At 55.9% G+C, this 12,127-nt stretch overlaps 1 protein-coding gene across 1 annotated transcript; it reads right to left on the reverse strand.

Moving 5' to 3' along the window:
- Nucleotides 1-1,749: 1,749 nt before the first annotated feature.
- On the reverse strand, nt 1,750-6,705 carry MRPL38 (mitochondrial ribosomal protein L38). The gene is made up of 9 exons (XM_082860798.1): nt 6,623-6,705; nt 6,327-6,506; nt 4,855-4,989; nt 4,567-4,775; nt 3,936-4,008; nt 3,720-3,765; nt 2,660-2,818; nt 2,334-2,470; nt 1,750-2,111 (listed from the first exon to the last, which is right to left on the reverse strand). Exons 1-9 carry the CDS (start codon nt 6,687-6,689, stop codon nt 1,975-1,977), a joined length of 1,143 nt encoding a protein of 380 aa, XP_082716924.1. The 5' UTR covers nt 6,690-6,705; the 3' UTR covers nt 1,750-1,974.
- Nucleotides 6,706-12,127: the final 5,422 nt, after the last annotated feature.

A 12,127-nucleotide genomic window follows, 5' to 3' on the forward strand; every position in this document is an offset into this window, starting at 1 on the left:
CCCCAGACGCACGGGCGGAAGGCCGGGGCCTCTTAAAGGGACCGCCGGCGCCCGGGTGTGGGTGCGGCGGGCGGAGCCAGGACCCGCCTGGGAAGACGAACTTGACAGCCCTTCTTCCGCCCCGACCAGCCGCCACTCCCAGTGCGCTCGCTCCACCCTGCGCCGACAGCTGCGGGATTGGCTTCCCATTCCGGTGCTCGGCCCCTATCAACTCCGAGCCACCCCTGCCTGCCTTTTACCACCCGAAACTGGGAGTTGGGGTCCAGCTCTCTCTGGGACCTCCATCCTGCTTCCCTAGATCCTCAGTCCAGCAGCTCCCGTGCAGGGAATCTGGACACAAGAGGCTTGGGAAACCCGTCGGGCCTCCTGGCTGAGGGCCACCACCAGTACCTCTTCTGAGCCCCTAATCTGAAAATCTCATGCAAATACTACTAACAACAACAAGGGCTGTTGTTATCTACCTCCCAGGGGTTTTGGCGATTAAATGGAACAGGACCGCACATGGGAATGCCTGGCAATGAGCATGGCGCACACAGCTAGTGCTCATTAAATGCTCTCTCCTGACCCGAGGGGCCCTGCTGCACTTTTTCCTTGAGCTGAATTTCAGGCACTTGCCGGATTAGGGTGTCTCCCTTCTCTAGGTTATGCCTAATTTTGGTTCTTTTAAAGCAAACAGTGAGGTGGAAATTTCTGGTTACCAAGAGACAGAGACCAAAAAACAGTGGTTCCTTCCTACCCCCTTTAATGGAAACTAAAGCAAGCTTAACCTGCACTTGGAATCCCCTCTTGGTGTCAGCCCTCTGCTGGGGAGAGTTCCTTGTCTGCAGGTCCCAACTGTTCTGGAACCTCACTTTTTAGAGAGGTGGTTCCCCTGCAGCTGAGCACAGAAGGATCCTGACTGCTAACCCACCTGCCCTGGGGGCAGTGTGTGCTGGGCCAGCGTGAGTTGGAGGAGGGTTAACTCTTTCTTTCCAAAGGAGCTGGCCTAATTTTGAGGCGGGGCGTCCTCTCCCTTTGATGCAGCAAGCGTATTGTCTTCTGGGTGACAGTATGTGAAGTTTCTCTTGCTGGACAAGGTGCATTGATCTCCTGACTGGCTACTAGGCAGTCTCTGCCTTTAGAGAGGAGAAATACCCTAACCATCCAGCAAGCACTCGGGAGCTTTCTGGGTCCTGAGCAGGGGGCGTGCCCAGAGATCTCTGAGACGTGCCTTTGCCCCACCTGACAAAGCTTCTTTGTTTTTTTTTTTTTTTTTTTTTTTTGTGGTACGCAGGCCTCTCACTGTTGTGGCATCTCCCGTTGTGGAGCACAGGCTCCGGACGCGCAGGCTCAGCGGCCATGGCTCATGGGCCCAGCTGCTCCACGGCATGTGGGATCTTCCCGGACCAGGGCACAGAACCCGTGTCCCTGCATTGGCAGGCAGACGCTCAACCACTGCGCCACCAGGGAAGCCCGACAAAGCTTCTTATTCAAAGCATCTGGAGGCCAGGAGCCTGCGAACAGCCGGCAAGGGGCCAATGCCCAGGGCTGGCAAATTTCTTTCAAGAGGCCTGTGGGAGCAGCCAGGGTCCACTGCCTGCTTTTCTTCTGCACCCGTCTTCAGCCAGTGGATCGCAGGGCCTCTGACACCCTCAGGAAGCAGAGGTGAGGGGTCACCTCCTGGAGTGGGAGACAGCCTTCTTCCCCCCCATAAAGCAAGAGTCCCAGCAGGGGGCATTCTGGCTGCTCCCAGAACACAGACCCAGACCAGCTACAGCAAAAATCAATATATTCATACCCCCAACTCCCCAGCCTTCTTCACTTCCAAGCCCTGGGCCTGCTGGGAGGGCAGCAGAGGGGCTGCCTCAGGCAGGCCGGAGAACCCCAATGCTTGCCCCCCTTGGCACTGTGTCTCTATTGCTCCCGCCTGTGGAGCCTGACAGGGTGGCCTGAGAGGCCCAGTCCACTCTCTGAGGGGGGTGGCACTCCAGCCACTCAGTAGATGCCATAGGTGGGTTCGTGACTGTCTCTGTACCGGTCCAGGTAGCGCAGGGGCTGCCGGTGGGGGAAGCGCTTCTGCTTAGGGTGATAAGGGGGCGGCCGCATAAACTCAAACACAGGCTCTCGCATGTCTGCAAGAAGAGTGAAGGGGCGTGTGTGTGGACTGCTGCTGGCCTGAGCCCCTCTCGCGTCTGCCAGGTGGGACTGCCCAGGCTGGCACCACCCAGCCAGCCCACCCCAGGAGTGGCACGCCTGCTGGTGGCCCTCTCCTGACAGGCGCTCCTCCTGGCAAGTCAGGAGAGGTCTGTGAGCTCAGGCCAGCCGCCCCCTCCTCCAGCCCACTCTGCCCTTACCCAGGAGCTGGTGGAAGATGTGGGTGACCGAGTCATCCCAGCGGCACTGGAAGAAGGCCAGGCCAGCTGGAGTCATGGCATCTTGGTGTTTCTTGTAGAAATCAAAAGTGTGGAAGGTCCGCTGGGCAAGCTGGTAGCTGGAGGAAGAGCGGAGCATTAGAGAGTGGGGAAGGGGGCACCAGAGCCCCACAGGCAATGCTGAGAAGCCCCTTAGGGTCTGCCTAGCACAGCTCAAGTTACGAGAGAGAACTGAGAAAGACTGACCACTGCTGGGAAGCTGGCCTGAGGCTGCGGGTAGCTGTGTGTGGGGGAGGGGCACAGATTACCAGGGCGAGGGCCGGGTGTCCCCAGAGAAGTCGATTGGCTTGTCCTGCTTGAAGAGCAGAAAGGCAAAGCGGTGGAAGCCGGAGCCTCGGGCAGGGAAGGGGGGCAGGTAGGGACACGTCTCCTGTCCTTCAGCCACCCTGTTGCCTGGGATGTTGGTTCTGGTGGGAGAAAAAGCATCTGTTAATTACCACTCGCGGGAGGTGGCAGCAGGAACATCCCCACCCGTGTGCTCCCTAGAGACTGATATAACTCCCCGGGAAGAGAGACCCTAAAATGATCTCTATTGTACAATCAAGTAGGAAGTAGAGCTCTGTAAACCCTCGGATGGACTGCAAACTTGTGGAGGGAACAGTAGGGGCTCAGAGGCCGACAAGGGCCCCAGGAACTGTCAAGATGAGAGCTAGGTCAAGCAGCCCGTTTACTGGCCCTGGGGAGCTGTGCGGATGCCACAGCCGTGCACGCGGGAGAGCCATGCGACCTTGGGCTGTTTCTCTCCCGGTTTCCCAAAGCCTCTAGGTTTGTCAGGGAGTGTTTGCCCAGCCTGGCACTGGGATGGCCGCTGTACCTGCCCCAGGTACAACTCCCCAGAGGGTCCTGTTACACAGGCTGGTAACTGCAGTTGAATAAAAATGCCTGACCTCCTCCCCTTGGCCTGGTGCTCAGAACCAAAGGCCACCGAGAAAACAAGAGGCACAGGTACCAGAGGCCTCTTCTGGACTCCTTTCCCATTTGATTGTCACAGAGCCCCTCAGGGTGGCTAAGGCATGTGGTGGCATCATCCTCGTTTTACAGGTAAGGAAAGGAGTTCAGGGAGACCAGGAGGCCTGTGGGAGAGGCCAAGGCCCACTGCTGCCGGCTTTCCTTCTGCACCCGTCTTCAGCCACTGGATCACAGGGCCCCTGACACCCTCAGGAAGCAGACGTGACGAGCCACCTCCAGGGATGGGAGATGGTGGTTAATGCATGGTGGAGCCACGACTGAAATTCAGGTGCAGATCTTTCCAGGGTGCCAGGGCCTCCTGGAACGCTTCTGACCCATTCCCCTACCCCAGGTACTCACACCAGCCAGTGCAAATACTCGGCATCCGGTTCCAGCAGGTGTCCATCTGCACATAAACACACCCCACTGACTGCGGGAACTGCCGCCCCTTCCCACCTCCTCCCTGGGAAGGAGCTGGGGCTGGAGCTTTCCATCTGGCCCCTCCCCCAGCTCCCCAGGGCCCTGGCTCCCGGGAGGTGAAGGAGGCAGGAGTCCCAGTGAGCCCCAGACACCTACCCAAGTTGGTGAGCAGCAGTGTCCACATGGAGCCCTCGTCTGCCTTATAGGTCACCTCCGGGGCCTGGGCAGCCTGGTGGGGAAAGAACGATGGAGCTGTCACCCCATCAGGGATGGACAAGCTGTTCTAAACAGACCTTCGTTCTGGAGGTCAGGAGCCTGAGAAACCTTGGAGAAAGAAGAGTCCATTCTGAAACAAATGCCCATGACAGCCCCTTGAGAGGCAGGTGGGCAAACCGAGACTTATAGACTTATAGAACTCTACAGAGTTGACTATCCCGAGATCTGAACCACAAGAAGGCCAAGGCCAAGCCCCCTCCAGGGGCTAGGAGGGCACTCTGAAGACAGAGGGTCAGTCACAGCAGTATGCCAAGATGGGACTTCTTTTCCTTTCACTTTACATCCTCTTCTTTGTAATTACTGTATCACGGTGTTGTTTATCAGGAAATCAAAAAGAGGAGACAGAGAACAAGAAGACCCCAGATCAGTCTACACAGATGCCGTGCTTGTGTCCTTAACCACCATAAAAACTGCCTCTATAAATGCTTTCAAAAAGGAGTTGTTGTCTGCGGCCCCATGGTGGGATATGTCTGTGTACACAGGGCGGGGAGGGGCACAGGCCAGCAGTTACCTCAGTTGGAGTGACCTCATTGCCGTAGTACACAGGCACCAAGTCGTCCTCGCCTATAGCATAGGCCACATGCAGGGGGACTCGGGGCACGAAGGTGGCCCCGTGGAACAGGTCTCGATAGAGGCCGTAGTGTTCAGCCAGACGCTGCTTGTGGTAGGGGCCACAGGTCCTCTCCCACTCAGCCCTCACTGCCTCCAGTGGAATGCGTGCTGGGAAGGAATGATGCCAGCTGGGATGCAGGGTCAGGGCAGGGACACACCCAGGACCCTCTCCCCTGGGAAGGCTTACCTGTGCGGAGGCGAGCGGCCCGTTCCTCCTCCACATTGGCCCGCAGTGCCTGGAGGACCCGCTTCCGCTCCAACAGCTGTTGGGTCCGGCAGACCTTAGGTGCAGGCAACCCAATGTCAATCTTGTCTTTGGGATCTGCGGAGGGAAGGTGTGTTAGAGAAAGTAGGATCAGGTCTTGGTTAAGCTGCCTGTCCATACCTTTCCTTTCACTGGGCAAGCTCTGCTGCTAAAGCTTACCCTTTAATTCACGAAACTAAAATACACTGTGTAGTCAGCTTCACAGACATGAACAGGGTCCAGTTGCTAAGCAAATTGGACACAACTTGAGACTGATCCCTAAACCAGGTTACGTCATCTGTCTCGGTCATGGGAAATCGAGGCGGATGGCCATCCCAATTATAGTTGGGGTCACCTTCAAGCCTGTTCACAGCTGGCCACGGACTCGCACCTGTGTACCTGGCAGAATTCAGAGCTGAAGCTACAAGGAAAGAAGCACTTCTCACACTTAATGCACAAAACCACACAAGTCACCTGGGAAACTTGTTTAAGTTCAGATTCTGAATCAGCAAGTTAGCGTGGGGCCTGACACTCTGCATTCCTAACAAGCTCCTAGGTAATGCCCATGCTGCTGTTCCCAGAACACACTCCGAGGAGCAAGACCCTGGAAAACTTTCACTCCAGCACCCTCTCCCATTTACGTTAGACTAAGACAATAAGAAACAGACACTGAGCCCACATCAAGAGTGACATTAGTCTAAGAATTCCGATTAGCTGTATCCTTTAATCCTCACAACGATCTTGTGACACAGACACAATCGTTTTATTTTATAGTTGAGGAAACTGAACCTCAGGGACGTCACTCCCAAGAGATTGACTTGGGTTTAAGTAAGATTCCACACGTGTGCCCTTAACCATCATTAGAATGCCTTTATAAACGCTTTCCAAAGAACAAACTCCTTAAGTGTAGTCAGTCTCTCAGGAGCAGGGTCCCTGAGTCACCTTGCCCAGGGCTTTCAATTTAATTCAGCAAAGTATTGCACACCTACGTGCCAAGCACTGTGCGGGTGCAAGGATCCAATGGTGGTCAAGACAGGCAGGATCCCCACCCTTAGGGAGCTCATAAACTGGGAGGGAGGCAGCGAAAAGAGTCAGGATACGGTGTGGCCAAGGCTACATGAACAGTATTGTAGGAGCAGAGAGGGGCGTTCTAACCCGGAACTGGGCCGTGGGGAGCTGGTCAGGAAAGGGCTTTAGGAGTAGAAATATCCAAGGTGGAACTCTAATAATGAGAGAAGGGAATGTTCCAAAGTAGGGGGACCGAAAGATGTGAAAAATCCTGGTGGGACTAAATCGCCACCGGTGCGCACGGGACCGCTGGCAGGCCCCCTCCCCCAAGCTCGGGGAGGACGCCGGCGGGGCCCCCCCGAGTCCCAAGGCGGCGGGGTCACCGCCCAGCTCCGGTCGCCCCGCACCTGACTCCTCTCCGAAATGCTCCCGGTAGGTCCGCCACCAGTGCGGGTCCCGAGCCTCCTGCTCCGCCCGGCGCCGGTAGCGGTCGAAGCTGCGGTACTTCTTCAGCCGCTCCAGGTTGCTCACGTCGATGAGCTCGTTGGGCATCGGCCCCAGAGGAGCGGTCCGGCGGCTCAGGGCGGCTGCGGGCAGAGAGCGGGACGTCAGGCCGGCCCCGGCCCGGCCCCACGGAGGTCGGGGGCGGGAGCTGGCTCGATCCCCAGGGTTCGGCTATACGGAGACCTCCAAGAGCCCTCACCTGAGGTGCCGAAGCCCCGCCACCTCCGACTCCCGTACAGCGCGACTCGCCACCAGGTCGCCGCCATCTTCCCCCAAGCCGCCGTCGCCGCCGCGGCTCCTAAGACCCGAAAGAGGCGGCCGCAGCAGCGCCTGAGCGCACGGCGGAAGCCCCGCCCTCAGGCCCCGCCCCAGCATCATAGGAGCCACGCCCCCTCCTAGGCCCAGGAGTCTTACTTCCTGGGATCCGCGAGCTCCTCCCTCCGGGAGGTGGCTGCGGACCTCGGGCGCCCCGGCTCCGGAAGTGACCGGTGAACGGCGAGGCGGAGCTGCGAGTGGTCCGGACCCCTTCCCGCGTCCAGCCACCAGGGGGCGGCACAGACTGGGGACGGTCGGCCGGGCCCGCAGCCACCTCGGCTCAACGAGGTAGGCGCTTTGCGGGGCTCTGGGTGCTGCTCTCTCTCAAGGGTCACCCAGTCCCTGAAGGCGGCATCCTGAGCACCCCCGGCAGCACGGGCAGGGGAAGGGGTTGCGAGCAGGGATTCAGGAGTCCTCCTACTTGGGTTCAGATTCCAGATTGTGACCTTGCTGTCGCCCTTGCAGTTTCCTCACTTGGAAAAAAAAAGCACGTAGTAATAGTGCTTACGTCATAGGATTGTTAGAAGGATTAAATGTTAATTAACATATGTAAAGCACTTAACTGTGGGATATGTGTTAGCTTTTGATCACCTCCAAGTTTTTGCCTTTGCCTAAACCTTTTCAGGGTTGTGTTGTTCTTGGGATTCAGTTCTAACAAGATGAAACTTGGTACCCCTGGTGATCTGGACCCGCTTCTGCTCTGGTCCCTCTGTCCTGGAATTCAAGCTTCTGTGACACCAACCTTCTGTAACCCAGCAAAGGGCTCTTGTGTCTGTGATGCAGAAAGCCAGACTCTTGACACTGGATTTGCAGCAGAGTAGATATATTGCAGGGCACCAAGCAAGGGAGTGGGAGACAAACCTCAGATCCACCCCAACTTGGTCTTTGAGTTTTGTTTTGTGGGGGTTTTTTTAGGGGAGGAAAAAGGAAGCTGGGGTTAATCATCATTTTTTGACATTTTTTTTTTTAATATGGACCACTTTTAAAGTCTTTATTGAATTTGTTACAATATTGCTTCTGTTTTATGTTTTGGTTTTTGACTGCAAGGCATTTGGGATCTTAGCTCCCTGACCAGGGATGGAACCTGCACCCCCTGCATTGGAAGGCGAAGTCTTAACCACTGGACCACCAGCGAAGTCCCTACATTTCTTTTTTTTTTATTTTTATTTTTTTATTTTTTAGTCCCTACATTTCTTAATCAAAGTTTTGGGAATCGGGATGTTTCTGGTTTACGACTCTCTGGCCAGGTAGTCCATGGCTTGGGGGTCTGTGAGCTCATCTTGCCCTGGAGAAACGGCCTGAGTTTGCACATGAATGGAGATATCTATAATAATAGCAATTTTAGTACATTAACGATGTTATTAACAGCAGCAGTTTTAGTCATCTGACTCTGGTTGATTACTGTTCAGTTAGCACAGGATTGAGATCAGAGGGGATAAGAAAGGGAATAAAGTTTTGGATAGAGAGATTAATCATAAACTCGGTAAGGGAACATGGTTTTACAGGGACTCGGTTTCACATTTTTCACTTAGCACTTTTCTCCCCCTGGCACCGGACCTTTGCACATGCTGTTACTTCTGCCTTGCACTCCTTACCTTTCCCCCTGTTGCTTGGCTACCTCCTAGACCCCATGAAGCAGTCCCTCCAGGAAGCCTTCCCTGATGTCTCAACCAGGGCTGCTGACCCATTCAGTTGCTCTGGTACTAGCAGAAGCTTGACCCTCACATTCACACTGAAATGGCATGGGGGGGCGGGGTCTCTTAATTCAGCAGGAAGTGGCCACACCTTGAATTTGGTTTTCATAAACAGCAACCAAACAGCTAAACTCACTGTCACTGCCAACTCACCCATCAGTGCACAGCTACTGTATGTTAAGGCCCGTAAGACCCAGTCATTGCTTATTTTCAATATTTTCATTTTTATTCAGATGTTACTTATTTTATTATTTTGGCCGCGCTGTGTGGCATGTGGGATCTTAGTTCCCCGGACCGACCGGGGACCTAACTCGTACCCCCTGCAGTGAAAGCGCGCAGTCTTAACCACTGGACCCCCCAGGGAAGTTCCTGGAGGCACTGCTTATTAATTTGTGAAATTCTGCTGATGGAAGAGCAGAGCTGAAGGTTGTGAGCAGACCAGGACTGTGCCTCAGGCCGGGAGGAGCACAGGGGTTCCTGTATGCTTAATGTCCTGCGCGTGTTTGAATCTGGCCTCCTTTGCTATTTTATCTTCTCCTTTGGTTTCTGAATCCTCTTCTACATGCCTCTAAACCCACCCCCACCCCAGCCTGCCCCTCTAGAGATGAAGACTCATGGGACCTCCGGGGCAGAGGCACAGGGCTTGCTAGTCAATCAGATGACTGCTATTTGTCCATTATTCCTTACTTTTGAAAAACACTCCTGTTCTCTCGCTGCCCTAGAACCCTCTAAGAATGGGGCTTGCTGGGATTTTAACTGAAAGGCCTAGCAGGGATTCCCACTGGTATCAACTTGAGGCAAATAATAAACATGAATAACTCTTGAAACTGGAAGTATTAGCCCAGCCAGTGTCTTTGATCATCATTACTTTCCACCAATATTTCTCTTTCTACAGGGAACATCTGGGTTTATGACCTTGAGGAGTTGTTTATAATTTTGAAGGGAAAAAGAAAGATCAGCAGATACGTTAACACTCACTCCTGTGTGCAGCCGTCTCCCACCTGTGGCGTGGGAGAACGTTAATGAAAAGGGGGTGTGTAAGCCACCTGCCACACCTCAACGCCAGTGACAGGGACCCAGGGCAGTTACAGGCACTGGGTAACGTGTCACCGTAACTAAGTGCCCGTGGACCGTGTCTACTTGGCTCTTCCATGGGCACCCAGTTGCCCAGGACAGCAACCTGGGGGTCGTCCTCGATGACCCTGCCTGCATGTCAGGCACCAGGTCCCTCAGGGCCACGCCCGGTGCTGTGCTGTCCAGTCTCCCCTATACCACAGCAGACAGCCTTCTGCCCGCTTCCCTGCCCCCACTCTTGCCCCACTCCGGTTGGTCTGTTCTCCACCCAAAGCCACAGTACTTTTTCTAAAACACAAAGATGGTTCCACCCTGTTTAAAACCCTTCAATGGGGCTTCCCTGGTGGCGCAGTGGTTGAGAGTCTGCCTGCCGATGCAGGCGACACGGGTTCGTGCCCCGGTCTGGGAAGATCCCACGTGCCGCGGAGCGGCTGGGCCCGTGAGCCATGGCCGCTGAGCCTGCCCGTCCGGAGCCTGTGCTCCGCAACGGGAGAGGCCACAACAGTGAGAGGCCCGCGTACCGCAAAAACAAACAAACAAACAAACAAAAAAAAAACAAACCCTTCAATGAATACCCATTGCCCTGAAGATAAAAATTCAAACTTTAACAAGGTAAACAGAGCCTCCTCGACCTGCTCCCTAATTCTAAACTCATTCCTGTTGGGTCTCCCTGCACCCTCCCCCAGTATGTGCCTGTGATCGCCCACATATCTGTCAGGTGACTGCTTAAATGCCAGCTGCTCCCAGGCTGTGCCCAACCTTAGACCCACCTCCGGCCCTTCACACAGGTGGGAATTCGTGAAGTGTGTGTTGAGAGGATTGAATTCCAAGCTTCAACAAGGCTTCTAATGGGACGCGAATGCTTCCCTCCTCTGTGTGGGCACCACCCCACGCAGCGGCTCGGGGATCTTCTACGTCACAGAAGCACCGTGTGCAGCAGCTTTTCTAGAAGGAGCCAGCGGTGATGTGGCTGAGCGCCTGGGGCTTTGGAATCTGTCCAAGCAGAACTCAAATCCAGGTTCTGCTGTTTGCTGCGTCACCTTCGGCAGATTATTGAACCTCTGAGTCTCAGTCCCTTCATCTGCGAAGTAGGGGTGATAATCGCTCCCTTCTCCTGCTTGTGGTCCAGCCAGGGGAGTATGGGGCTGGAGAGGTATTACAGCAAATAACAGCCCTACAGAGCAAACATTTCCAAGAAATAGGTTCAAACTCTGATGAGCCATGGCAGATTCTAAGAATCCAATCATTAAGAATACTGCAATTTAGGGAATTCCCTGGCGGTCCAGTGGTTAGGACTCTGAGCTTTCACTGCTGAGGGCCCGGGTTCAATCCCTGGTTGGGGAACTAAGATCCCACAAGCCTCACGGCCAAAAAAAAAAAAAGGACATAGCAATTTAGTGGGTCCAAGAGGCTGTGTATAAATGAGCTCCCTCTGCAAGCTGCTCTAAAAGAGCAGAGATGCACCGGTGCCCGCTCACACCCCTCGGCACTACCCTCCCCTCCACCACCTTCCTGCTCCCCAGACGGTCCCCTCTGATGGGAGGTGAGAGAAGCCGCTCTAGAGGTTAATTGTGATTTTATTAGTTGAGTCCTTGGGTCTGCAGGAGACAACTACCAATCCTCCCACCCCTCTCCTGGCACCCCTCTGGCCCTCTGCCCACACGTGGAGAAGGGCGGAGCCCCCCACCCGGGACAGCAGCCGGGGTGCGGCCCCTCGTGGTCCTCGGCGCTCTGTATCCTCCAAGGCAGGGGCTCTTGCTCTGTCATCTTTGTTCCCACTGGCCGGGGTTTTGTGGCAAGTGAACAGCATGGAGAAAAGCCTTCTGTCCCTCCCCACACCCCACTGTCACCCGCAGCCCCCTCTTTGCCTCTGCGGAGCGCATTAGAAGACGCCGATGAGGCCAGCATCTGTGCTGGTGAGTCCGCTGCCCCGGCAGCTGGGAACGAGGCGGGGGCTTTGTGCGCCGGCTTGGGAGCAGGAAGGGCTGGCTGAGTCCCAAGGGCAGGTCAGTCTGTGAGGTAAAAGCCGCCGGGCACAGCGCCCTTCCTGCCCCTGCAGCACCTCCCACCCCCTCGGCCAGGAGGCTAGAAGGCTCTTGAAAATTTGCGGCCTGACTCTACGTCCCCATCAGGGAGGAGACCCGGCGCTCCCTCTGCTGGCCTCTCAGGCAGGGAGGGCAGCAGACTCTTTGTGGCAAGGGAGTCGAGAAGACCCCCTGCCTCAGAAGAGGCCCAGGCGAAAAGATCCCCAGACCATCGATGGGCTGAGGGGCCGAGAGGCCCACAGAGCCCAGTCAGACGCTGGGCCCTGAGCCGGACGTCTGCGGGGCTGGAGCACCGACACCGTCGCCGACAGTGTCGTGGGGCTGAGATGTCCTCAGCCTCGCGTGTCCCCAGAGGCTGCTGCCTCCTGGGGAGTCTGAGAGGCACGGGGGCATCTGCCTGCCTCCGCACGGGCCGGAGTGTCGGAAAGAACGCGCTGGCACCCTGTCCACAGGAAGAGCTGTAATCAGGCCCTGGGCGTTGCAGGGCTCTCCCTGGCCCCCCTGCTCGGCGCTGGAGGCCAGTGGGCAGTGGGACGGTTCTAGAGTCAGGCCTCTGCTGAGGAGGCAGTGGGGCCT

The sequence above is a fragment of the Leucopleurus acutus genome, assembly GCF_964270905.1.
Source record: "Leucopleurus acutus genome assembly, chromosome: 19".
NCBI classification, from domain to species: Eukaryota; Metazoa; Chordata; class Mammalia; order Artiodactyla; family Delphinidae; genus Leucopleurus; species Leucopleurus acutus.